This window comes from Dermacentor albipictus, chromosome 6 (assembly GCF_038994185.2).
Source record: "Dermacentor albipictus isolate Rhodes 1998 colony chromosome 6, USDA_Dalb.pri_finalv2, whole genome shotgun sequence".
Lineage (NCBI taxonomy): Eukaryota > Metazoa > Arthropoda > Arachnida > Ixodida > Ixodidae > Dermacentor > Dermacentor albipictus.
The window spans coordinates 128,724,832-128,749,160 of record NC_091826.1 but is presented as its reverse complement, the minus strand read 5'-3'; the positions used below and the strand labels follow the sequence as shown (position 1 = coordinate 128,749,160).

The following is a 24,329-nucleotide window of genomic DNA, read 5'->3' as shown; positions in this document are numbered from 1 at the left end:
GTCTGAAAACGTATCTGAAATTTTTGACACTAGAACCCTTCACTGCTCGATTTTCTGGACTTTTTGCTGTGACTGAAAGTCCGAAACGGCATTAATCAAAGCCACCACCACTGCCATTTTGATTGCCTAGCGGCCTTGAACCGTTGCTCTCGCACGCAGATCTGATGGCAGCCATAGCCACCACCGCCCCAACGCTAGGCCTAGCTGCCTCGACTTCGCTGTTAAGCTTCTTGCCGTTCAGTGCCGCGTTTTTCATTGAAAGAATTGCCGCTGTCAGCAATGGCACCGACTCTGCCTTTGTGGTCATAGAGATTCCATGGCTTCGATGCTCGGAAAGCACAATGCATTGCATAAAGCCGGTTTACGAAAGTTAGTTTTGCCTTAGTACAAGTGTGCCATTCATTGAATCATGCACATATGTATTGCGGTGAAGTGGGAAGGGGCAATTTTACGGGACGCATTATGTTGAGACTAAGCACAAAAAACCCATGAGAACAAGAGAAGGAACTGAAGACAGTGCTAGTTATGTTGTAGCGGCTAGCCCATGAGTCTGTTCTCTTGAACACATTATGTATTCCTTAATTATACATGCATGCACCCATCATGTCACAGTAGGACCACCGATATGCCTAATAAGTGCACTGGCAGGCATTCAGTTTTTTCGGATGCGCCTGTGGCGATTTAAACCCATAAGGGAAATAAAAGACATTCATTCTTTTCTTCAAACTGACCGATTTTCTAGACGTTTTCGCAGCTGCTAGGGAGTTCGAAAAATCGCATGTTGACTGTACAACTGACCAAGAGGATGCTTCATATGGTCCGTGGGGCGAACGCGCGGCAGAAGGTGGACGAGACCAGAAAGGACCGACGCACTGAGGAATGAACGGGAAAGGAAGCGTGCCATCGCTTCTTTCAAGGAGCTTGAGCTCAAAAAACAGTGTTGGCTGATGCCGAGATGCAGGTGTCTCTCATCCAAACCAAAATAAACTCTTTAAAGCAGTGAAACACAACACAGGCCTTGTGCGCGAGCTGAGTATCTCGAGACAGTTGAGGTTGACTTTCCAGCTGCCGAGAGAGAATCTCGCTTGTTACAAAGTTCGCACCTCATACCAATGAGCTTGGTATAAGTTGATAGAAATAGCTTGTATTTGAAAATATTTGCTTTTGTATGTATCTCCTTTTTATTCCTATTTGAGAATGCTAGACTCAATTTGCGATAGGTTTTACCATCTTATTCGAAGATATTTTTTTCGCTGTGCATATTACTAACACCTGTCTTATGTTTTCTTTTGGAGCAAAATAAACGCTGCTCCTTACTGTTCAAACTGGATTAAGTAGTTTTTTTTTTTTAACATGCTTGCTAGAGAGGGACAGCATTGAACGACCTGGTGTTAGCCCATTTTTACAAAAAACAAATTTCTGGGTCACTCGGGGTGTTTTGCAAAGGCACTCGGGGAAAACCTGGAAGACTGGGAATTTGGATAAGTCAACTTGGTAGACACCCTGAACAAGTCTGGCCTGCAAACAAGGCACATTGTAGTGCACCGTCTTGATTTTGCCTGGTCCCGCTTTTAGTGCTGTTCATTTTTCCAAGTCATATACCAGCTAGGTCATCAACATACACTACACAGGGTGTCGCATAGCTATCCAGAACCAAGGTAATGGTGTTTGCCGTCCCTTGGAAATGCCCAGATTTTTTGCATCTTGCATAATTACATAATCTGTTTTAATTAATAAACTTCTCAAATATTATTAGATGAAAAGCGTCAGTGAGAAAATTGCAGAGCAACATGAATATTTCCCGATATAGCTTTTTGTAGCTCAATATGTGCCACATAAGATTTTTCAAGCCTGAAAAAAGCTCGTGTGGAAATTGGTTTGCACAAGGCTCACCCTACTAGCAACGGTCAGGAAAGGGCACGAGGAGTGGAGACTGCAATGCACAAAGGCTCTACGCCAGGGTGTGTCGACTTGGAGAAGGCTCCAGAGTCAGATCGTCAACACGCATGGGTTTATTCACCCAAGATAAGCACAGTGCGGCACACGGCGCATCTGGAGAAAGGCCCGCCACAAGACCGATTGAGTACGTGCACCCATTTCACTAGGGCTAACTGGGAAGTATGTCCACCAAGCATGAGAACAAGAAGTCGCAGAAGCAAAGGTCCCATATAACCAACTCGTTGCGGGCTTGCGAGTATCTGCTGCTGCGATGAAGTGCTCAGCGGAAGAGACTTGGGTGGAGAGGATGCTCAGGCACCGCCACTCTGGTGGCCAATCAGGGCGCATCCCAGTCGCACCTGCTCGGGTGGTGATTCAACCTCAAGAGGTAGAAGCACAGTTTGTGCGGGAAATTAGCTTTGGCACGCCAGCTGTGTCCGTCATGTTGCCATTACGGTGGCGGTTCCCGGAAAGCAAGCTAAGCATGGTGAGCGAGCTGGGAGACGAGACGCGGGAAGGCACCTTGATCCCCACACCCGTGTGTACACTCAGTTCCATAAGTGTTTTTCCGAGCATGAAAGAAGCCCGCGAATACACGCAAAATTGTTGTGCGACTGGCCGCTCGAGGCACACTCGGAAAAAGTTTTATGTAGCATGTATTATGCAACAGAAAGTGGTATTGGGAGTTTTTCATGTTGCTCTGCAGTTTTCTCAGTGACACTTTTCATATACTTACAATATTTTATAAGTTGATTAAATAATTAAGACTAATTATGTAATTATGCAGAATGCAAGGTCATCTGGGTATCTCCAAGTGACGGCAAAGAATGTTACCTTGGTTCAGGCCAGCTAAATAACATTTGCATATTTTTAAATCTTGGTGCATGATGTTGGGATACCCTGTTGCATGAATTCGCAAACGAAATATTTGTTCCTTTTTAATGTCATTTTTAAATATAGCATAAGGATGATGACATAATTTTATGCAAAGGACTGCACACCTTAGCAATGAAAAACAGTTGTCTGATGTTAAGCAAAGTGTTACCCGCCGTGGTTGCTTAGTGGCTATGGTGTTGGGCTGCTAAGCAGCACAAGGTCGCCGGATTGCATCGCAGCTGTGGCGGCCGCATTCCGATGGGGGCGAAATCTGTAAGCACCCATGTACCTAGATTTAGATGCACGTTAAAGAACCCTAGGTGGTCCAAATTTCCGGAGTCCCCCACTGCGGTGTGCCTCGTAATCAGATGGTGGTTTTGGCACATAAAACCCCGTAATTTTTTTAGCAAAGTGTTGTTTTGGCAGCACAAGAATGTGCATTTTGTTCAATCAATCTTGTCCGGGGAGTTTGTCTTTGCGTGTACAACCTCCGTGTGTGTGTTTGTGTGTGTGTGTGTGTGTGTGTGTGCGTAGTCTGTAATGTTGGAAGAGGACATGGATGGCAGCCTTGGAGACGATGGGAGATTTCGGGCTATCGCTTTGCATATTGGCTCTGCCATTAAAAGCCATCTGTGAATAGATGCACACTTCCTTCCTGTACCAATTATTAGTGGACGTGTGGCGCAGCCACTTGCGTGATTTGGACCTCTGTAGCAGACTTAGCCTAGCCACCATATCATCCGAAAGACAGTCTTCAACTGCTGCCCCATCGACACCACCGACGGTCATTGTCTCAGCTTTGCAACCCTGGCATGTTTTCTGGGATCGACAACATTGATGTTGATGACTGGCTGCAGAATTAGGAAGGAACAGGTCAGCGCACTATAAACACGTGGGGTAACATGCTTATGCTGGCTGATATAATATTCTTCCTAAAGAAAACAGCTCGGGTCTGGTTCAAGGCGCATGAAGAAGCGATTACAAGTTGGAACCAGTGCATACAAAAGCTTTGAGATTTGTTCGGCAAGCCTATCGGGTGCCAATATGCTGCTAAGGACCTTGCGACCCGTGCAGACGTCAACTGAATCTTGCGTGGCATATGTACAGGACGTCGTAGCCCTTTGCCGCAAGGTGGATAATATGGCAGAGGCAGACGAAGTCAGGCACATTTTAAATGGAATCGCGGACGACGCGTTTAACCTTCTTGTTTAAACAACGGTCGATGAGATCAAGAACAAATGTCAACGCATTGATGACTTCAAGACTGCCGCATAGTTCTGCAGTTCATGCGTCTACCCAACACTGCAGCTTCATAGACGGGCAGACGTTTGTCTACTGCTTGAGCCCACCTTCTTCGAGAACGTCGGATGTATTGTCCAGCGAGAAATTGAAGCAGTGTCTCTTGCCATGCCAGTGATGCAGTGCTTTGACCAATTCTGGCTGCTCGTGTCTTTCATTCAATCGGTCATTCTCCAAGAACTTGCCACTTTGTGTGTGCTGTCCATCTGCTCTGCCAACCATCTTGACTTTGCTTCGTCTGCTGGCTCTGCCCCTGTTCACTAGAGCCAGTATGGTCACCACCTGAGCTATCGCAACTCGGCTGAATGGCGTACACATGATGATAGACCCATCTGTTTATATTGTAGACGTATGTGCCACATCTGACTCTGCTTCCCATGATGCTGATGTTTGAGTCTTCGCCATCTCTGACTTTAGCGATATCCAGAAGGCACAGCTGAACGATCCAGCGCTTGTCTGTGGTATTTGTTTCCTTGTGTCCTCGTCTTTTTCGCGCTGTTTCACCTCAGTTCTAAGTATGAACCAACTAGCCCTCATCAAGATCTTACGAACGATCCAGACTTGCGCTCCATAATCCACCGGCTACAGTCTCACCAATCTGACCCATCTCTCCGCCTGTTTGTGCTCCATGATGGTATTCTCTTCCGACGCACTGACTCTGACGCCGGACAGAGACTTTGTGCTTGTAATTCCTACATCTCCATGTTGCATTGCGCTCCAACAGCTACATGATGCCCCAACCGCTGGACATCTCTGAGTGTCCTGTACATACGATTGAGTACGGAGTCTGTTTTCCTGGCCAGGCCTTCACCATTGTGTACGTCGGTATGTTGCTGCTTGTGAGTCATCCCAGCACCGCAAGCGCCCATCCGTGTTGCCTGCCTGCCCCCTTCAGCGCTTATCGAGATCCCAACTGGTCCCGCTCTACCGCGTGGGCCTAGGTCTGGTTAGACCATTCCCGACTTGTTTTACGGGGAACAAGTGGATTGCTTTGGCCACTGGCTACACCACACGGTATGCCATCACCCAGGTGCTGCTGACACTGTTCCAGGGACGTCGCGGATTCTCTGTTTCACGATGTCACTCTCCATCATGGCGTGGCACAACAGCTGCTGACGGATTGCGGTCGTTTATTTCTTTCTAAAGTTGTTGACATCCTTTGTTCGTGTTCCACAGGTCACAAGCTAACCACAGCCTAGCATCCACAAACAAATGGACTTGCCAAACGTCGTAATTGCATGCTTGCCACGATGCTCTCTATGTACGTTTCCACAGATGGTTGTGATTGGGACAACCCTTTGCCTTTAGGGACATTCGGGCGCAACTCCTCCCACCACAACACTGCTGGCTTTTCTCCTTTGTACCTGTTCGCCGGTGTTCCCGGTGACCAGAACCAGTAATGCACTCCATCACCAGAGCAGGATTGGCCACCCTGGTGCAGTACTTGGCCACAACCTCTTATGTGAATACAACAATCAAACCCCGGCCCTCAGTCCCCAGCAGCTGCGAAGCAACTGACCACGGCGGCGGTCAGACCTGTGGCGCAGCAGAGTGTGCTAAGAATCTCTGGATCCGGACAGGCCGCCAGTGGAATCTGAATCTGGCAACGTTTAACGCTAAAATGTCATCTAGTGAGGCGAGTCTTGTGGTGCTATTGGAGGAATTAGCGGGCATTAAATGGGATTTAATAGGGCTCGGGGACGTTGGGACAAATGAAGCATACAGTGCTAAAAAGCGGGCATGTCTTGTGCTACCGGGGCTTAGCGGAGAGTTGAGAACTAGGGGTCGGATTCCTGATTAATAAGGATATAGCTGGTAACATACAGGAATTCTATAGCATTAACAAAAGGGTGGCAGGTCTTGTTGTGAAACTTAATAAGAGGTACAAATTCAAGGTCGTACAGGTCTACGTGCCTACATCCAATCATGACAAGCAAGTCGAAAGCTTCTATGAAGATGTGGAATTGGCGATGGGTAAAGTCAAAACAAGATACACTGTACTGATGGCATAAGAAGCCAACAAACACTGACACCAAGGACAACATAGTGGAAATGAAAGTGGATGAAAAAACAACTTGCCCCAGGTGGGGAACGATCCCACAAGCTTTGAATTTCGTGTGCGATGCTCTACCAATTGAGCTACCGTTGCGCCGTTTCCCCATCCACTTTCTTTAGTATTTATGTTCCCTAGTAGAACTCTGGGAGTGTCAGCCAGCGTCGCCACTCAGACCTTGGCAGCGGACGTGGAACATCTTTTTGCCGCAGGCGTCATGAGAATGTGATCTTTTGGGGTGAAGGCAACCGGTCAATAAACCCACACATACTACCTGAAGGCATCAATGTTGCCGGATTTGAGACTCTCATTATGTAATAAACGAGAAGAAAGGGAGTTAACCTAGGGGCCTGATTTTTATTAGTCGTATGATCAGAAGGCAACAAACACCGACACCAAGCACAACATCGGGGAAATTACTTGTGCTTAATAAATGAAACAAAAACTATAATGGAAATGAAAGTATGAATAAACAACTTGCCGCAGGTCGGGAACGATCCCACAACCTTCGCATTTCGCGTGCGATGCTCTACCAATTGAGCTATCGTGGTGCCGTTTCCCCATCCACTTTCTTGGGTATTTATGTTCCCTAGTAGAACCCTGGCAATGTTAGCCAGCGTCACCGCTCGCAGACCTTGGCGCCGGACGTGGAACCTGTTTTTGCCACAGGCGTCACGAGAATGTGATCAATGATGGCGTGATTCAGCAGTCCATAAGTCCATGGGCATCCCCTGTCGTGTTAGCTAACAAAGACGATACACTATGCTTCTTTGTAGACTATCGACGGCTTAACAGTGTCTCCAAACGCGGCTTTTATCCCCTGCCATGGATCGATGACGCTCTGGACTGTCTACGCCACGCCCAATTATGAACCTTTTTGGATCTTAACCCTTTGAGGGTCGAATTATTTTGAAGAAAACTTTCCCAGGTGGTCAAATTACTTTATTGCGGATCTTGAATGTACAAGATGTTAAAAGTCGGGAATAAATAGTAAAAAAAAAATTAGGAACAGTATTTTGGTGTCGGCATCACTCAGAACTGCAAAATGTTCAATAGTATTTCAGAGCGTGGTATGCTTGAAACACGAGTCTCCGCACAGCCGCAGAGAGCGAGAATACCTCATGAGTGGCGGTGATAAACGAGCTAAGAGCAGTGCCAGTCAAGATAGAAATCAACTTCCGCCGCCCCAGCGATAGCGTGCCGACAAAGATAAAAATCACGTTTCGCGCGCCTCCGTTGCGGCGGAACTGAAACCGCGTTGCCGCTGAGAGCGAGAATACCTCGCGAGTGGCGGTTATAAACAAGCTAAGAGCAGTGCCAATCAAGATGGAAATCAACTTTCATCGCATCTGCAAGAGAGTGCCGACAAAGAGAAAAATTACGTTTCGCGCGCCTCCGTTGCGATCATGCGGCGAAACCGAAACCGCAAAAGGGGTGTTGCTGCAGTCTGCACGACGACGCGCTGAAGCTAGAAGTCAGTTATGTTTATCTCCCCAAGGAGGTAGCACAAATTTCAAACGCTTCTTGTAAGTCCTAAGAGGTGGCAGCACCTCCCAGTGAGCGTGCATCGTCATTTATGGCATGAAATTTCAAACGGAGGGTAGAAACCGTACCCGTACGGCAAAGACCTTGCGGGACAGAAAACCGCTGCCATACATGTACGGCGAAAACCGTCAAAGGTTTAAGTTAGGGTACTGGCAGATCGAAGTAGATGATCGCGACCGCGAAAAAACTGCATTTGTGATGCCTGATGGATCATATGAATTTAAAGTCCTCCCATTCAGCCTGTGTTCCACACCTGCCACATTTCAGCAGATGAGGGACACTGTTCTCTTTGGACTGCAATAGCAGATGCCTCAGTAGACTAAGCACGACGTGGTGTTTTCGAGGACGTATCATGAACATCAAGAATAACTCGAGCACGTACTCATCGCAATCAGCAAAGCCAATCTATCAAGCCTGAGAAATGGCATTGTGGCTTTCAGGAGCTCAACTTTCTCGGACATTAGTTGGCCCCTGCATGTTTGGCCAGATTCCGAGAAGCTAGCTGCTGTCGCAGTCTGACAAGAAGGCTGTACAACGCTTCTTAGGTCTCTGCGCTTACTATCGTAGTTTTGTCGAAGGATTTTCAAGGATTGCTGAACCATTAACGAGAATAACACGCCAAGATGTACACTTCGAGTGGATGGACGAGCAACAAGCAGCCTTTGCAGAATTGTGGAAGCGACTGCAAACAGCCCCTGTACTCGCGCATTTCTACGACGAGACTGACACAGAAATCCACACAGATGCCATCAAGGTGGGACTTGGTGCCATAGTCTTCCAGTGGCAAGACGGCGGCAAACGAGTAGTAGCTTACGTGAGCTGCAGTTTGACAAAAGCGGAGGCCAACTATTCCACGGCTGAAAAGGAGTGTCTCGCTGTCATTTGGGCCATCAGAAAGTTCCGACCCTACCTGTACGGCCGTCCTTTTCGAGTAGTAAGTGACCACCACTCGCTGTGCTGGCTTGCATGTCTTAGGGACCCTTCAGGCCACCTTGCTCGTTGGAGCCTCCGCCTTCAGGAGTACGCCACAGTGGTTTATTGATCAGGGCAAAAGCACTGTGGCACCGACTGCCTCTCGCGTTCACCTATACCTTTGAAGCTAAATGATTTAGAGCGAGAGTTCCCGTTTCTTGGTGTAGTAGACACTGTCGACATGGCTGGCCTACAACGGACAGACAGTAATGCTTTTTTTTATCCTATACCTCTGGGGAGCCAACATTGTTTCATGGCCGATGTCACAAGGACTGACTTCTTACTGCCTCTGCAACATTCTCTGCAAAAAGAACTTCGAAAACGGCCAAGAAACGTTCCTTCACATCGTCCCAGTTACACTGCGCGAAGAAGTGTTGCAAGTGTGTCATGACAGCTTGTGTTCCGGACAATTAGGCTTTGCCACGACGTTAGCGTGCATACGGCAGAAGAATTACTGGCCACGGCTGTACTCGTCCGTTCAGCTACGTCAGAAGCTGTCGTAATTATCAGCGGTGCAAGGTTCCACCTTTGAAACCTGCTGGTCTTCTGCAGCCCCTGGACCCCCTCCTCCAGCACCGTTTCAACAGGTTGGAATGGATCTTCTCGGTCCATTCCCTACATCGTCCACAGGCAACAAATGCATAGTAGCCGCAGTGGACTACCTGACACGGTACGCAGAAACAAAAGCTGTACCCACACGGAACCTCCACAGAAGTCGCTATGTTCTTTGTCCACGACATCATATCACGTCACGGGGCCCCTTCCGTCTTAATAACCGATCAAGGGACTGCATTTTTCGCTGACTTAATACAGGAGATCATCACACTGACCCACACCAATCATGGGAAAACTACGGCCTATCACGAACAAACTAATGGACTTGCGGAGCACCTCAATAGAAATATCGCCGTTATGATCTCGGTGTACTTGACGTAGAGCACAAGTTATGTTACCAAATTCTACCATACAGTGACATTCGCATACAGTGTGGCTGTTCAGGAAACCAAACGATTCATACTATTTGAACTGGTTTATGGGCACTGCATATCACTTTTAGATGCCATGCTCCAGGTCGACAACAAAACAAGCAACAATGCTGACATCGTCCAGAAGGCCGACGAAGCTCGACAGCTTGCTCACAACCGCATCCGCCTCTAGCAGAGTACTGGCGCCCGCCATTATAACAGTGGCCAAAGGAACATCCAGTATGGACCTGGCAACTACGTTTGGGTGTGGACACCCATCCGTCATCAGGGGCTGTCGGAAAAATTACTGCGTAGATACTTCGGCCTGTACACGATTGTCCGGCAACTCGGCGACGTGAACTACGAGGTTGTTCCTCGGAGTACTGCTGTGAGCTTGGGCTGACTGCCATGAGCTGAGATTGTCCACGTAGTATGGGTCAAACCGTATTAAACCTGCGATGACATGTCCCTCTGATAAACTTTATCCCGTGCCCTCTGTTGCCCTTTACTCCCTTCAATCAATGACCAGGATGGTCGCTTTTTCACGTGGGGAGTAATGATGCGAAGTAAGCTGCCCACTACGAGTCCGGATTGCCAGAAGTCAGCTGCCTACTACAAGCGCCAGAGAGAAGACGATGAAGGGCGCAGTTGTGGGTGCTGGGTTTTTTGAGTGTCGGCCACCATTAAAGAAGGCTGTTCTGTTTTGGCGAGCCCATCTTATCTTCATGACAGTATAATTCTCTGCATGACACCGCCGCATTTTCTCCATTATATGTACTGTACAGTTGCTAACCGACCTTGACCCTTTATACTACGCTTCCCCCTTCTGCGACTCCAACAAGCAAGTATGTGCACAGTGCCGTTGCCTTGGCTGGCCATGCATGCCAGCTTACCCGTACTCGACTGACAGCCTTGCAAATGCCCAGCAGCGTCTGTACAATGCGCACCACTGTGACGGTTTTTCCCTGGTGAGCTCGTGCTTCTGTGGTCACTCTCGTTATGTTGGACATTCAGGGAAGGTCCTTTCCTGTTTCAAGGGGTCTTACCATGTGCTGCGCCAGGTGACCTACAAGATTGCTCCTGTCAGTTCGACCTCACACACTACTCTGGCATCCAGTCATGTCATGCACTTCGATAGGCTCAAGGCCAACTACACTACTTCCGAGCCTGGCCTTTAGTTGCTCCAGGACGGCACTTTTGCTGCTGGTGTAATGGTACAGGCCAGTGTTCATGATGAAGAGGCCAGTGGCTGTGAAGGCGACGACGATTGGAGGTTAGCACGGGCTGTTGCCTTTTGGTGAAGTGCAGCGTATTGGCTTTGTAAATATACTTGTACTATATGGCTTCTCATCTGCGTTTTCTTATGTAACAATATGGACACACCAGGTGCATCTCTGCTGTTGGCGTCGCCATTGCTGTGCACCGTATGCTGTATGTAAGGGTGAGCTGACAATGGCGGCTTAATCTCGCTCATGCACTGGAGGAAGGCAGGGAGGAAGTGCTCTGTTCCGTAGCGCGCAAGGCAGTGGGGAGCCTATCTGAAAGCAATCTGTGATGGAGACAGTCTGGGTGCGATGAATGCTGATAGCTTCATGTGCACTGTGTTCTCGCTGCGAAGTTCGCATGGAAGCAAGAGGTAGCACAAAGGTTAATTTGCGCGCTGCTGCCTCGCTTCCTTACTCCATTGTTTTGACAGCAGCTGTCATTGAGTGAGATGTAGTCATGTTAGGTTGTGCCTGCGTGACACCATGCTTGTTAATTTAGCTAGTAAGTGAATGTTACCAAATTTATATGGCTGATAAAACTGCTGTCCTTACTGTGCATAGCTGTCTACTAATTTGCTATCGCAATTGACGCTTTGCCTTTTAGGTGAAACTGGGACTTTTTAACACCCTGTAATAAATTACATGCTTTATGCGGAGCTCTTAAGTGACACTTAATGATCAGATAAACTTACTCTAACAACTCAGTATGTTGGTACAAAATCATTTGAGTGTCCCTTTAGTGCTATTGGAGCCTTTTCATTCATTGCTCTACAGTATTCAGACAGTGCTTCAATCTTTTCACCTTCCATAGTGAATAAACACAGACAAAAAGCAACACAAAGGAATATAAGGTACCTAAAGCAGAAACACCATATGCTTCAGAGCAGTCCCGGAGCCACAGAAAATATGAATAAATTCATATAATGTACGAAAAGCCCGCGGCGGTTAGCAGTTGTAGTTGGTACAGCTGCCTGGATTGCTCTGATGCGTCAATGGGTGAAGCGTGCTGTCGCAAAAGCAGTGGGGTGTTGTCGCTCATTCCCCACGCAGACGCAATACCCGAGATGAAACCATAACAACCTCGGTGCAGTCCGGCAGTCCATTTGCACACATTGATTGTTGCCAATTGATCTGGATGACCATACGGATTAATCACTTGGTGGTTAGCAGTTGTAGTCTGTACAGCTGCCTAGCCCGTTCTCTTCATGCAGCCCACTGAAAAACGCCTTCCCAGTAATTCATTTTCCACAGTCCCTCGAGCCAACTTGCTTGCGAAGCTTTTGTTTGGCTAAGGCACCCTGAATCTCCGTAGTGGCTGTCCACTAGTCACGATGAGCCTTAGTCTTGTGTTTGTCTCTGTGCAGGAGTGCATCTTGAGCGGCATGCTGTCAGTGAGTGGCAAGAAGGTTCTGCACATGGACCGCAACAAGTACTATGGGGGTGAGTCGGCCTCCATCACACCGTTGGAGGAGCTGTTCACCAAGTTCAGCCTGCCAGCAAGTCAGCTGGACGAGTATGGCCGCTCACGTGACTGGAATGTTGACCTGGTGCCCAAGTTTCTCATGGCCAATGGCCAGCTGGTCAAGCTGCTCATCCACACGGGCGTCACACGCTACCTTGAGTTCAAGTCGGTCGAGGGCAGCTATGTCTACAAGGCGGGCAAGATCCACAAGGTGCCAGCTGACGAGAAGGAGGCCCTGGCATCCAGTCTCATGGGCATGTTTGAGAAGCGCCGCTTCCGCAACTTCCTGGTGGCTGTGCAAGACTATGCCTTTGATGACCCTAAGACGTGGAAAGACGTTGACCACCAGACCACCTCGGCCTGCCAGCTGTACGAAAAGTTTGGCCTCGACAAGGACACTGCTGACTTCACAGGACATGCCCTGGCCCTGTACCGGGATGACGAGTGAGCGTTTTCCTAGGATTTCAGTCAGCTACTTCTGTGTTTTCTTAGGGCCATGCATGTCTGCTATTCCAATGTGCTTCTGTGTAATGGTAGTGGCCAGGTGATGCTGGTATAATGGGTGATTTGGCATGATCATTATAAACAGTGTAAAGCATGCTTACACATATAGAACAGGCATTTACTAGCATGTGATCTGCAATGCCTTCCAGTATCTAAGGGCCATTGTGACTGCTATGAAGGCTGTGTGTTTTTCTAAATATCCCAAGTAGTGCATAGTGCCAAGCCGCCTGCTACTCGACTGTAGCAACATTTGCTTTCACTTGGCTGGATTGGGGACGCATCATTTGAGCTGCCACAACCATAAGCAAGGGTCTATGTTGCAGACAATGTGAGTTGTGCTCTACGGTGTGAACTTGCATGGTGCAAATTCATGTGCAAACTGACAGTGGACTAGGCTATACACCCAGTTGAAATTCCTGTACCTATGTTGGCCTGCTTGGCAAGAACTGCATGCCCATGTGATTTCTGTTGCGTGCCGGAGATGTCACATAGCCCGTGCTTATGGACTGCAAAGGGACTGAAAGATGGGGAGCTGGTACTAATTCATGGTAAACCTGCAATGCACACAAAGGAGACAGGAAGTTAACAAGTGCCGACTTGCAACTCTGTTTATTTCAAGAAAAGATTGTACACTCAGTCAACAACTGATTTTTGCACATGCCTGATATTTCGGACGCTTTTGCAGCTCTGCCATGTACTCTGTAAAGCTAATGCATAAGGACGCCTGAAATTTGGGACCCTGAGATGCTCTGCTGTCCCATTTTTCGTACTTCTTGCCACAACCACATCTCCAAAATGGCATTAATCGAAGCCACTATTGCCACCATTTCGATTGTCTCATAGCTTCGAACCAGGGCTCTGGCATGCCAATCTGTTGGCAGCCGTAGCCACTGCGGCCACGATAGCCATCTGCATTTCGCCACATGGTACTTGTTGCTTGGTCGTTTAGACTAGCGCTTTCATTCGCTTTGCAACGCTAGGCCTAGCTGTTCCTGTGTTCAGTGCCATATTTTTTACCAACAGGATGAAGAAGCCAGCATTGGTGCTGGCTTCATCATCCTCACCAACGGCTTCAATGGGCAGAAAGCACACCAAAGGTCTTCAGCATTGCATAATGCCAGTTCCCAAAAGTCAGCTTTGCCTCAATATTGTGCTCTTATTCTTTTAAACATATTGTCACAGCCTAGTAGGAGATGGGAAAGCCGGCGTAGAGGGCATATGAAAGCACTTATCAGAGCAACCAACGCGACGTCGTTGTTGTCTCCGTTTTTCTACTCGCGCGCTACTTCAGCGTCGTTTTCATCATCTGGTACATACCCGCAGCGACCATATAGGATGTGGCATTTGCCCCTCCTTTGGAAAAAATGGCATCGTCCCGATGCACCAACCTCCGAACGGTGTGCGCAGACGGTGCAAAGTTGAGGTCATGAGGAAAGGTATGGCTTCATACGAAGCACGTGCACAACCTCGGGCAGATGCCGCCGGTGTTTGAAACAGTTATGGCTGTTGGCGACAACTTAATAATTCAAATCACTGATGCAGCGCAGAACTGTGTACGGGCCGAAGTATCTTCGCAGGAGCTTCTCAGACAGCCCCCGCCGACGAATAGGAGTCCAGACCCACACCTGGTCATCGACGTTGTATGTGAGGGGTCTGTGCCGAAGATTGTAGTGTCAGGCATCGTATTCTTGTTCTTGGATTCGCAAACACGCAAGCTGCCTGGCTTCGTCTGTGCGTTGCGTAAACTCCTCGGCACCAGTCTCGTTGTCACTGCACTCGTGTGGCAGCATTGCGTCCAACATTGTTGTCACTTCCCGGCCGTAAACGAGGTTGAAAGGCGTCATGCGTGTTGTCTCTTGGCGAGCCGTGTTATACGCAAATGTAACATATGGTAAAATCCCGTCCCATTTCTTGTGGTCGACGTTGATGTACATGCTCATCTTGTGTGCCAGAATCTTACTTAAACGTTCTGTCAGCCCATTGGTTTGGCGGTGATACGCTGTGGTCTTTTGGTGAGTGGTACCACTTAGTCGCAGAATGGTATCCAGAAGCGCAGCGTGAACGCAGATCCTCTGTTATGACCACTGCGGGAGCGCCATGCCTTAGGACGACGGCTTCGGTGAAAAATCGCGCTGCTTCGGCTGCTGTTTCACGTTGGATAGCACCTGTTTCGGCGTATCGAGTAAGGTAATCTGTGATGACAATTATCCATCTATTTCTGGTAGTAGACATTGGAAACGGACCTAAAAGGTCCTGCCAATTTTTGAACGGCGCTTGCGGTATCTGAACAGGATGCAGCAGTCCAGCTGGCTTGCTGGGTAGGGCTTTACAGTGCTGGCAGTGCAGGCATGTCTGTAACGTTTCACGATTGACGCCAGTCACGGCCAATAGTACTTTAGCCTAATTCTTGCCAATGTGCAGGTGTAGCTCAAGTGACCAGCGGTCGGCTCGTTGTGACAGGCATGTAGGACTTCGTCGCGGAGATCTGCAATAATGACTAGTAGGTAGCTGCTGTACTAGGTGAAAAGTTTCTACAGATGAGAAAACCATGGCCAGGCGGCGCTACTGCGCCTCCTGACAGCGCCCCCAATGTGAAAACGTGATGCAGCGCGGTCGTGCCGTGGTGCGGTCTCCGCTTTGTTTACATCGTCCCGCCCGCGCGTTTCTTAGCTGCTCGTTCTCATCATCATCATCATCAGCCTGGTTACGCCCACTGCAGGGCAAAGGCCTCTCCCATACTTCTCCAACAACTCCGGTCATGTACTAATTGTGGCCATGCCGTCCCTGCAAACTTCTTAATCTCATCCGCCCACCTAACTTTCTGCCGCCCCCTGCTACGCTTCCCTTCCCTTGGGATCCAGTCTGTAACCCTTAATGACCAACGGTTATCCTCCCTCCTCATTACATGTCCTGGCCCATGCCCAATTCTTTTTCTTGATTTCAACTAAGATGTCATTAACTCGCGTTTGTTCCCTCACCCAATCTGCTCTTTTCTTATCCCTTAACGTTACACCTATCATTCTTCTTTCCATAGCTCGTTGCGTCGTCCTCAATTTGAGTAGAACCCTTTTCGTAAGCCTCCAAGTTTCTGCCCCGTAGGTGAGTACTGGTAAGACGCAGCTATTATACAATTTCCTCTTGAGGGATTATGGTAACCTGCTGTTCATGATCTGAGAATGCCTGCCAAACGCACCCCAGCCCATTCTTATTCTTCTGATTATTTCTGTCTCATGATCCGGATCTGCCGTCACTACCTGCCCTAAGTAGATGTATTCCCTTACTACTTCCAGTGCCTCGCTGCCTATTGTAAATTGCTGTTTTCTTCCGAGGCTGTTAAACATTACTTTAGTTTTCTGCAGATTAATTTTTAAACCCACTCTTCTGCTTTGCCTCTCCAGGTCAGTGAGCATGCATTGCAATTGGTCCCCTGAGTTACTAAGCAAGGCAATATCAGCGAATCGCAAGTTGCTAAGGTATTCTCCATCAACTTTTATCCCCAATTCTTCCCACTCCAGGTCTCTGAATACCTCCTGTAAACACGCTGTGAATAGCATTGGAGAGATCGTATCTCCCTGCCTGAATTCCTTTCTTCATTGGGATTGTGTTGCTTTCTTTATGGAGGACTACGGTGGCTGTGGAGCCACTATAGATATCTTTCAGTATTCTTACATACGGCTCGTCTACACCCTGATTCCGTAATGCCTCCATGACTGCTGAGGTTTCGACAGAATCAAACGCTTTCTCGTAATCAATGAAAGCTATATATAAGGGTTGGTTATATTCCGCACATTTCTCTATCACCTGATAGCTCGTTCTCACGGCGCTCCATTTTCGACGGCGGCAGATCGCCTGCTTCCGCAACAGCGATGCAAAGATTGCAATGCGGTTTCAAGACTGTTGCCGACGCCAACAGATTTTTTCGTGGCGGCAACCTCACGAAAGAGTAGCGTCTGCTTCCGCACGTGTACGGCGTTGAACGAATCGTGGATGGTAATGTGACAGTGAAAGCCAAGTGCGTGTCGCAGGTGTCCGACAAGATCGTATACGACATTGAGTTAGAGGTATGCACCAAGTTCAGAAGTTTAGCCACATTTATTTCTATATGATGCAGGCACAAAGCGGTCATGCATACTTGCAGAGATGTGCAGGGATGGTGACGATTGCCGTAGTTTCCTCGGTAGCTGAGCGCGCGCACGCGGCTGCTCTCATTTTGTGCTACCACCTTTTGCTGCTAAATTTCATGGCTGGAGCATTAGTAAATTAGATGTTTGTGTTCGTTCTGATTTGCGCGGAGCTGTCGGCGAACAACGGCAAGCGTTATCGATGTCTTTGCTTCGCGAAGCCTGCTTGTTTTTTCGTTGAACCAGTGTCACTGCGAGGTTTCATTTGGCATATCACGTGTTGAGAGAGTTCAGTGCTTAGGATGCGATCCGTTGCTTGCATCTTCCGACGCTGCTCTCTGATTAAAAGATCATTGCCTACTCACTTGCCCAATAAATAATTACAAAATATTTTCTTTGCAGCTGTGTTACATCAGCTATACCTTTTACGCTTATCTGCTGGGGCACAGCTCATTTAGGACGAGCGAGAGGTGGTGTTCCGAAACCCCAATATTCGCGAGCGTGTGTTTATATATAACCTATTTAGAGAGGGGGATTAAAGGCCCCCATGGCTACGCCTATGCTTGTGTGCTCTGCGTATAACAAATCGAAAATTGTGTACTTACGGGCAACGGTGCATATCTTGCGATTCCACCTTTATTGCACAGGTTAATCAGCTCTGCTTGGTCACAAAAGAAAATAATGCAGTAAAGAGTGTTTTCAGGATTCACATGTCTCACGAACACTTATTACCTCCGGGGGTTCTTTAACGTGCACAAAAATCAAAGCACACGGTAACAAGGGTGTTCTTGCACTTCGCCCCTATCGAAATGCGGCCGCCGTGGCCGGGAATCGAGCTCGCGTCGTCGAGCTCGGCGGCGCAACACGCATGCACTTAGCTTTAACAAGCGGCGGATGTCAACACAATTCAACAACGCGGCACAACTAAACATATGGTTGCGCGCTAAAAACAGGCATATCACTATTACGTTTTCACCGAGCGGCCGCAATATTGCATGCAAATAGGAAAGTATGGTACTTGACTCGGTGCACTGCAGTTATCCATGCTTGTTGTCTGTCCTTCTCGTACCACTTCCCCAGAAATGTTTAGAATTTCACAGGCAGCATTCAATTTTTCGTGTTTTCGAGGCTGTTGTGGCAATCAATAACACAGCAGTATTGCGTGCCACTATTCCTGGCTGATGAGGTCGCACTCGCCATCGCAAAAACAACACGCCCGAGCCTGCACGAGTGCTCCCGGCGAACAGAACATGGGCGTCGCTCGCACAGCGATGACCTTCAAAACTTCCATCGGTCCGCTAGGGGAGCATTCCGCGCTGGTGCCGCACGGGCAAACTTTAGGTTGCCTTGTCTATAGTCGTGCCGCAAGCAAAACGAAAGCAGCCCTCTCGCGAATAACCTCGGCACGCTGCTTGTTTTTCCCTCGAAGTAATTGAAGAGTAACCAGTTCTGCGTCCTCACGTTGGTGGCATGAAACGGCGACAGTATCTAGCACGCCTAGAAAGGCCGCGTCATCATTGTCGTGGGCTGCAGTCTCAACAGGAGACCGAGAAAGGCAATCGGCATCGGTGTGTCGTTTCCCTGATTTGTAGACAACCGAGAAGTCGATCTCTTGAAGCCGAAGACTCCAGCGCGCAAGCCGACCAGCTGGATCTTTTAAATTAGCCAACCAGCAAAGTGCATGATGATCACTCACAACGGTGAAACACTGACCATACAAATATGGCTGAACTTTCAGGACGGCCCACACTAGTGCGAGGCATTCTTTTTCTGTAGTGGAGTAGTTAGCCTCTGACCTTGATAGCGTCCTGCTGGTGTAAGCAGTCACTCTTTCGGTGCTGTCCTGCCACTGTACAAGCACTGGGCCAAGGCCGACATTACTAGCGTCGGTATGAAGAATCGTAGGGGCGTCTTCATCAAAGTGTGTGAACACTGGAGGCGTCTGCAGTTGTTGCCGTAGGTCGTGAAATGCCCGTTGCTGGTCTTCAACCCACACGAAGGGGACATCTTCTCTGGCGAGGTGTGTTAATGGCCAATTGTCGCGCAAAAATTCCGCAATAAGCTTTCTGTAGTAGGCGCAAAGGCACAGAAAACGTCACATGTCCTTTTTATCTCATGGAGTTGGGAAATTAGCAAAGGCAGAGATTTTATCAGGGTCACGTCCGACACTCAAATGACTAACGTGACCGAGAAATTGAAATTCTTCAAAGCCAAAATGGCACTTTTCAGGTTTTAAAGTTAGACCAGCTGAGCGCATTGCTTCAAAGACCATCTTAAGCCTCTGTAAGTGTTTCTCGAGCGTGACGGAGAAAACAATCACATCGTCGAGGTACATCAGACATGTTTGCCATTTGAGGCCTGAGAGTACCATGTCCATTAGTCGTTGAAATGTTTCTGGCGCAGAACACAAACTGAAGGGGAGCACCTGAAATTCATAAAGTCCGTCGGGCGTCACGAAAGCAGTCTTCTCACGGTCTCTCTCATCAACTTCTATTTGCCAGTAGCCGCTTTTCAAGTCCATCGATGAAAAGTAATGTGCGTTTCGGAGCCTGTCCAGTGAATCGTCGACACGCGGTAGCGGATAAACGTCTTGTGATCTGGCTGAGTTTTCGATAGTCGACGCAGAAGCACAGGCTACCATTCTTCTTTTTCATCATTACGACAGGCAATGCCCAAGGACTCTTAGATGGCCGAATAACCCGTCCTCAAGCATCGTCTTCACTTGTGTTTGGATTGCCTCGAGCTCTTTTGGCGCTACACGATAAGGATTCTGCCGAATTGGTCTGGCGTTGGCTTCGGTGACAATACGGTGCTTAATGAGCGGTGTCCGGCTAACTCTTGACGTGGATGAGAAGCAGCTCTGAAACTCGTCGATGAGCTCAAGAAGGCTGTTGCGTTTGATGAGCGATAAGGTGTAACTGATATCAACCACAGGGGCAGGCATAGCCACGCTGGACGTCGCGTGCTCGACTGAGAGGCGGACCTGTATTGAGGTAAATTCGTCGAAGTAAGCAACTGCCATGCCTTTAACAATGGGTCGACGTTCCCTGGTAAAATTCGTCAGTAGGAGTTCAGCACGTCCGTTGTGTACGTTAATTACGGCCCTGGCGATGGAAACCCCTTGACTCATTACCAGTGCGTCGATGTGTTCGGCGACGCCAGTCCCAGTGTTCAAGTTGTCGCAGATAACAGGTACGAGGGAACAGCTTCGCGGCGGAAGCGGGATGTTGTCAGCGGCGATACGTAAGCGGAGTTGCTGGTGTTCCGCAGGGTCGACGTCGTCTGAGCTCGTAGAAAATGTGACGAGGTCACGGACATTAATCACTGCACCGTACTCTCTCAAGAAATCCATCCCCAATATAAGTTCCTCACAACCACGACCGGCTTTATTACTCGCGACCTGCTCACTACGCCGGCTCCTATGGCGGCGCGTGTCCGCGTAAATATCACGTGACTGTTCAGGAGGGACGGCGCGCCGCAACAGGTGGCGCCACAAGCTACCCTCATTTGGCAGTGCCCGCCGTACGCTTCTGTTAGCTTCAGTACGCTTGCGTTACCATGTAGCCGGTAGGCCGAGTTAAACCGCATCGTTTGAGCACGCACCGCAAAGACGTGTTAATATTCATCAGATGCAATAATCGCGGACAGCTTTCTGTATACAGCGGTAGTTAAGAGCGCGACCTGTCAGCTAACGCGCCTAATCTGGCTCATGAGCGCGCGAGAACAGCGCAGAAGCAAGCGTCTCGATCGCGCTCGTAGCAATTCCCCTGCATAGCCACAAAAAGCTGTACCCGACTAAAGGCTGACAGCGGTATTATTTTTATTTCTCAGCGCAGCAGTTTTGCGGCTAAAACAAGCTCAAAGAGCGGTTGTACTGGTGGGCGCGGCTGTGGTGCTAGTCAAGCGACGTTTTTTTTTTCTTTATAAGTGACGGCAGCACTAGGTCTGCAAACTTAAGCGGCGTTGGCCCCCTAACAAGCACAGGAGCCACACTTGATGCAGCACCTTCCAGGCGGCTGACGAACCCTACGAAAGTCAAGGTAGGGTACTGATAGCCCTCCCCGGTCCATGCCTGCTATGATGGCAGTAGTAGTAGACTGAGAGGCTGGTGCCCTCAAATTAGACAGCCCTCACATGTGATACCCTTCATTGTGCGCCCGCTCGATTTGCAGAGCGGAACGAAGCAATACACCATCGCGGGCGATGATTTTTACGGCCTACGAAATGTAAAGGCTCTCAGCAGTAATTGCGTTCTTGGCACGTATGCGGGCAGCAATCAGAACAGCCGGAAACACGGTGTTCAGACAAGCACAAAAACACAACGAAGAAGCCGCCACTGCTACCGCTACGCCAGCCCGCACTCGGCGTGGGGGTAAGTTTTGGCGCCACGGAGAGCAGCGGCGGTCTGGCGAACTAAGAATGAACTAAACAAGCAGTAAAAAATCGGCGGCTACGGAGGCGGCGCCGGTGAACAGGTCGCGAAGTAATAAAGGCGGTCGTGCTTACAACACTCAGAGAAAATGATGAGGGTGGCGACGAAGGTTGCACCGGCGATTACTGCTCTTGCTGTGCATTTTCCAATAGGCGTCATCAATTGGCCGGCGGCAGTTCTGATGTTGGGCCCCGGTCCACGGCGTCTTCACTTTTCTGTCTGTCAGCCAGCTTTTGACTTATTATCGAAAAATGGGAACCTAGTGGCCGTCATGCAAGCGACAAGATTGTTGCTGACGGCGTCTGCTACAGGGGGTGTGGTTGGAGTCGTCGGAGTTTTGTAATCGTCGGTAAAGGGGGCTCTTGGAAAGCTAGACAGTCTGCAACCTCGCCCCCAGAGGTTGTTGCCTCTAGCTTCCCTGGCGCGGGCTAGGGCACCTGCCCCTAGAGGCGTCGGAAAAATCTCGATAGGTCAGTGTGGTGTAACGAGCCGGAGAACGGGAACGCGATTGAGACGTCGCTGAACCTTCCGGCCGAAAGTTCATAGAATTTTTGTTGCAGGTACGTGCAGCATCAAACACAGGGCAATTGCACTTGTGAAACCTTGGACACCCAGCTGCGCGGTAGTGGCATGCGCGTTAAACATGTCCTGCTTCACAGCAATGAAAGCATAGCAGCTGGTGGTCAGCGGTGCGCCACAAATCGGTCTTTCGAAGCAGGTAGCCGGCGGGGGATCCACCGTAAGAGTAGGTAGTAGGTAGACGCGTTCCTGCAAGGTCTTGCAAAGGGTTGAACATGGGCGTCAGGCCTAGCAGGCGGTGACTGTACCGGTGTACAGGAGTTTCGACGAACGAAGGTGATTCCGCGTTCGATGTATGGCTCCGCGAAGGGGTGCCGAGCATGAGGCAATCCTACCCAGCACCTCCACCGGTGACACAGCCTAGTAGGAGATGGCAAAGCTGGCGTAGAGGACGTATGAAAGCACTTTATCAGAGTAGTCAACGCGACGTCGTTGTCATCTGTTTTTCTATTCGTGCGCTACTTCAGCGTCGTCATCTCCTGGCACATACCCTCGGTGACCATATAGGATGTGGCAATATGCAAAGTATTTTTTATTTATTTATAAATACTGCAATCTTAAACAAGATCTTAGCAGCATGGTACAGAAGTTTACAAACAAAATAAATAGGGAAATGGGGAACTGCACTAAGGAAAATTCTTTACAAGACAGGTGCAAAACAGGTGCAAAACACAGGCACAAGAACAAGCCCTTCAACGTTACTTCAGTGATTTTTCTAATCATACAGTCAAACAGTGCTATCGCTAACAATGTCAGCAAGTGCAAAAAAGATTTTTATTAATGATATGTCTCGAAAAGTGATAATGAGTCCTGTGTTACAATTTTATAGGCCAGCTTTTTCCAAGCTAGTATAGTTCTAGGAAAAAAGGAATACTTGGATTAGTTGACACGTGCTGTAAATGGAGTTACAGCTAGTGAGTGTCGCTGTCTGGTAGCGCAACCTGTTGTATGGGTGATAATGTGAGACGGGTCGATGTTGTAGTGACCATTTATTAGTTGTAAAAAATTTTGAACGACATACACGATTTCTATCTCTTAGAAGGCAAGCCGCTCCAAGATAAAAGGTCAGTAATAGATCTATGCCCATATGTACTGTAGATGAATCGAACTGTTTCTTCTTTTTTTCTGTGAGCTTTCTAGCTTTCCAATATCACTTTTAGTGAACGGGTCCCATATAATTACGGCATATTGTAAAACGGGGTGGACGAGTGGTTTGTATGCCAGTAGACGTACTGTTGGTGTGGAGGATTTTAATATGCATCTTAGAAAAAAACAACTTGCGGCGACAATTTGCTATTACGGTGTCGAGGTGTTTTGAACAGGAAAGATCCTTTGTTATGTACAAGCCAAAGTACTTACATTGCGTTACCTCTGACAAAAAAAAGTGTTTTCTGTGCCATAGCGATATAGCAGTGGCTTCTTTCTTAAAGTTACCTGCATATATACTGTCTTTTCGAAATTAACGCACATTTGCCATTGTTTACACCACTCAACTACCTTATTAAAGTCCCTGTTTAACCTGAGTTGGTCTTCTTCCGTTGTTTCATCGTACAGAATGCAGTCGTCAGCATAAAGCCCGATTTTAACAGAGGTTAGTGACAATATTATTTATATATAACAAAAAAAAGGGGGGCGAAGAACGGATCCCTGTGGGACGCCAGAATTGAGAGCAGCTATATCAGCTATATATTGCGGTGAATCATGTCAAGAAGGGAAAAGGTCTACTGTCATGGAACATAGCGTGTGTTCCTTATACATGCATGCACTTGCCGTATTCTGTTTAGTACTAACACTGAGACACTTCAGTGTCCTGGCAGGTCTTCAGAGCTATTTCGGACATGGCTGTGGCCATAGGAGCTCTTGAAGGCACTAAAAGGCATGCGAAAACAAAAGGCTGTAGAACGCTCCTTTCTGTTAATGCGCAGCCATAGGCTAGAGTTGCCGGACTTTTGTGTAGAAAGCGCTAAGGTCTGACGTGGCCGGCAATAAGGACATGTTTAGTCGCTGTTTAGTAGGTGGCATAGGTGCTGGCATCTCTTCGTGGTGTTTTAGTTTGAGTTTTATTTTGAGTGTAATTAAAATCTGTTTGCTGTGCTGCCCTGTGTCTCCTAACCCTATCTCTCGTGGCATCCGCACACCCCCGAGATTGGTGACACAAAATTGGCAAGCCTGCCAGGATCTGTTCCAGGATACATTCCAGGATACGTTCCAGGATTCTATTATGGCCCTCTCACTGATCTTGGTGGTTTAGAGATGGAGTGGGAACGTTTTGAGGTGATAGTTAAGATTTAAATCTGCCAAAGGACGAGACGAAGTTC

The 24,329-nt window shown here is 48.4% G+C and overlaps 1 protein-coding gene across 1 annotated transcript in view; it reads left to right on the top strand.

Annotated features, from left to right (window-relative positions):
• The window catches only part of Gdi (GDP dissociation inhibitor), a 114,441-nt gene that overhangs the window by 10,582 nt on the left and 79,530 nt on the right, over window positions 1-24,329 (top strand). The window contains exon 2 of the mRNA XM_065428691.2: window positions 12,278-12,819. Coding sequence (XP_065284763.1) covers window positions 12,278-12,819 — 542 coding nt within the window. The remainder of the gene's footprint in view (window positions 1-12,277; window positions 12,820-24,329) is intronic.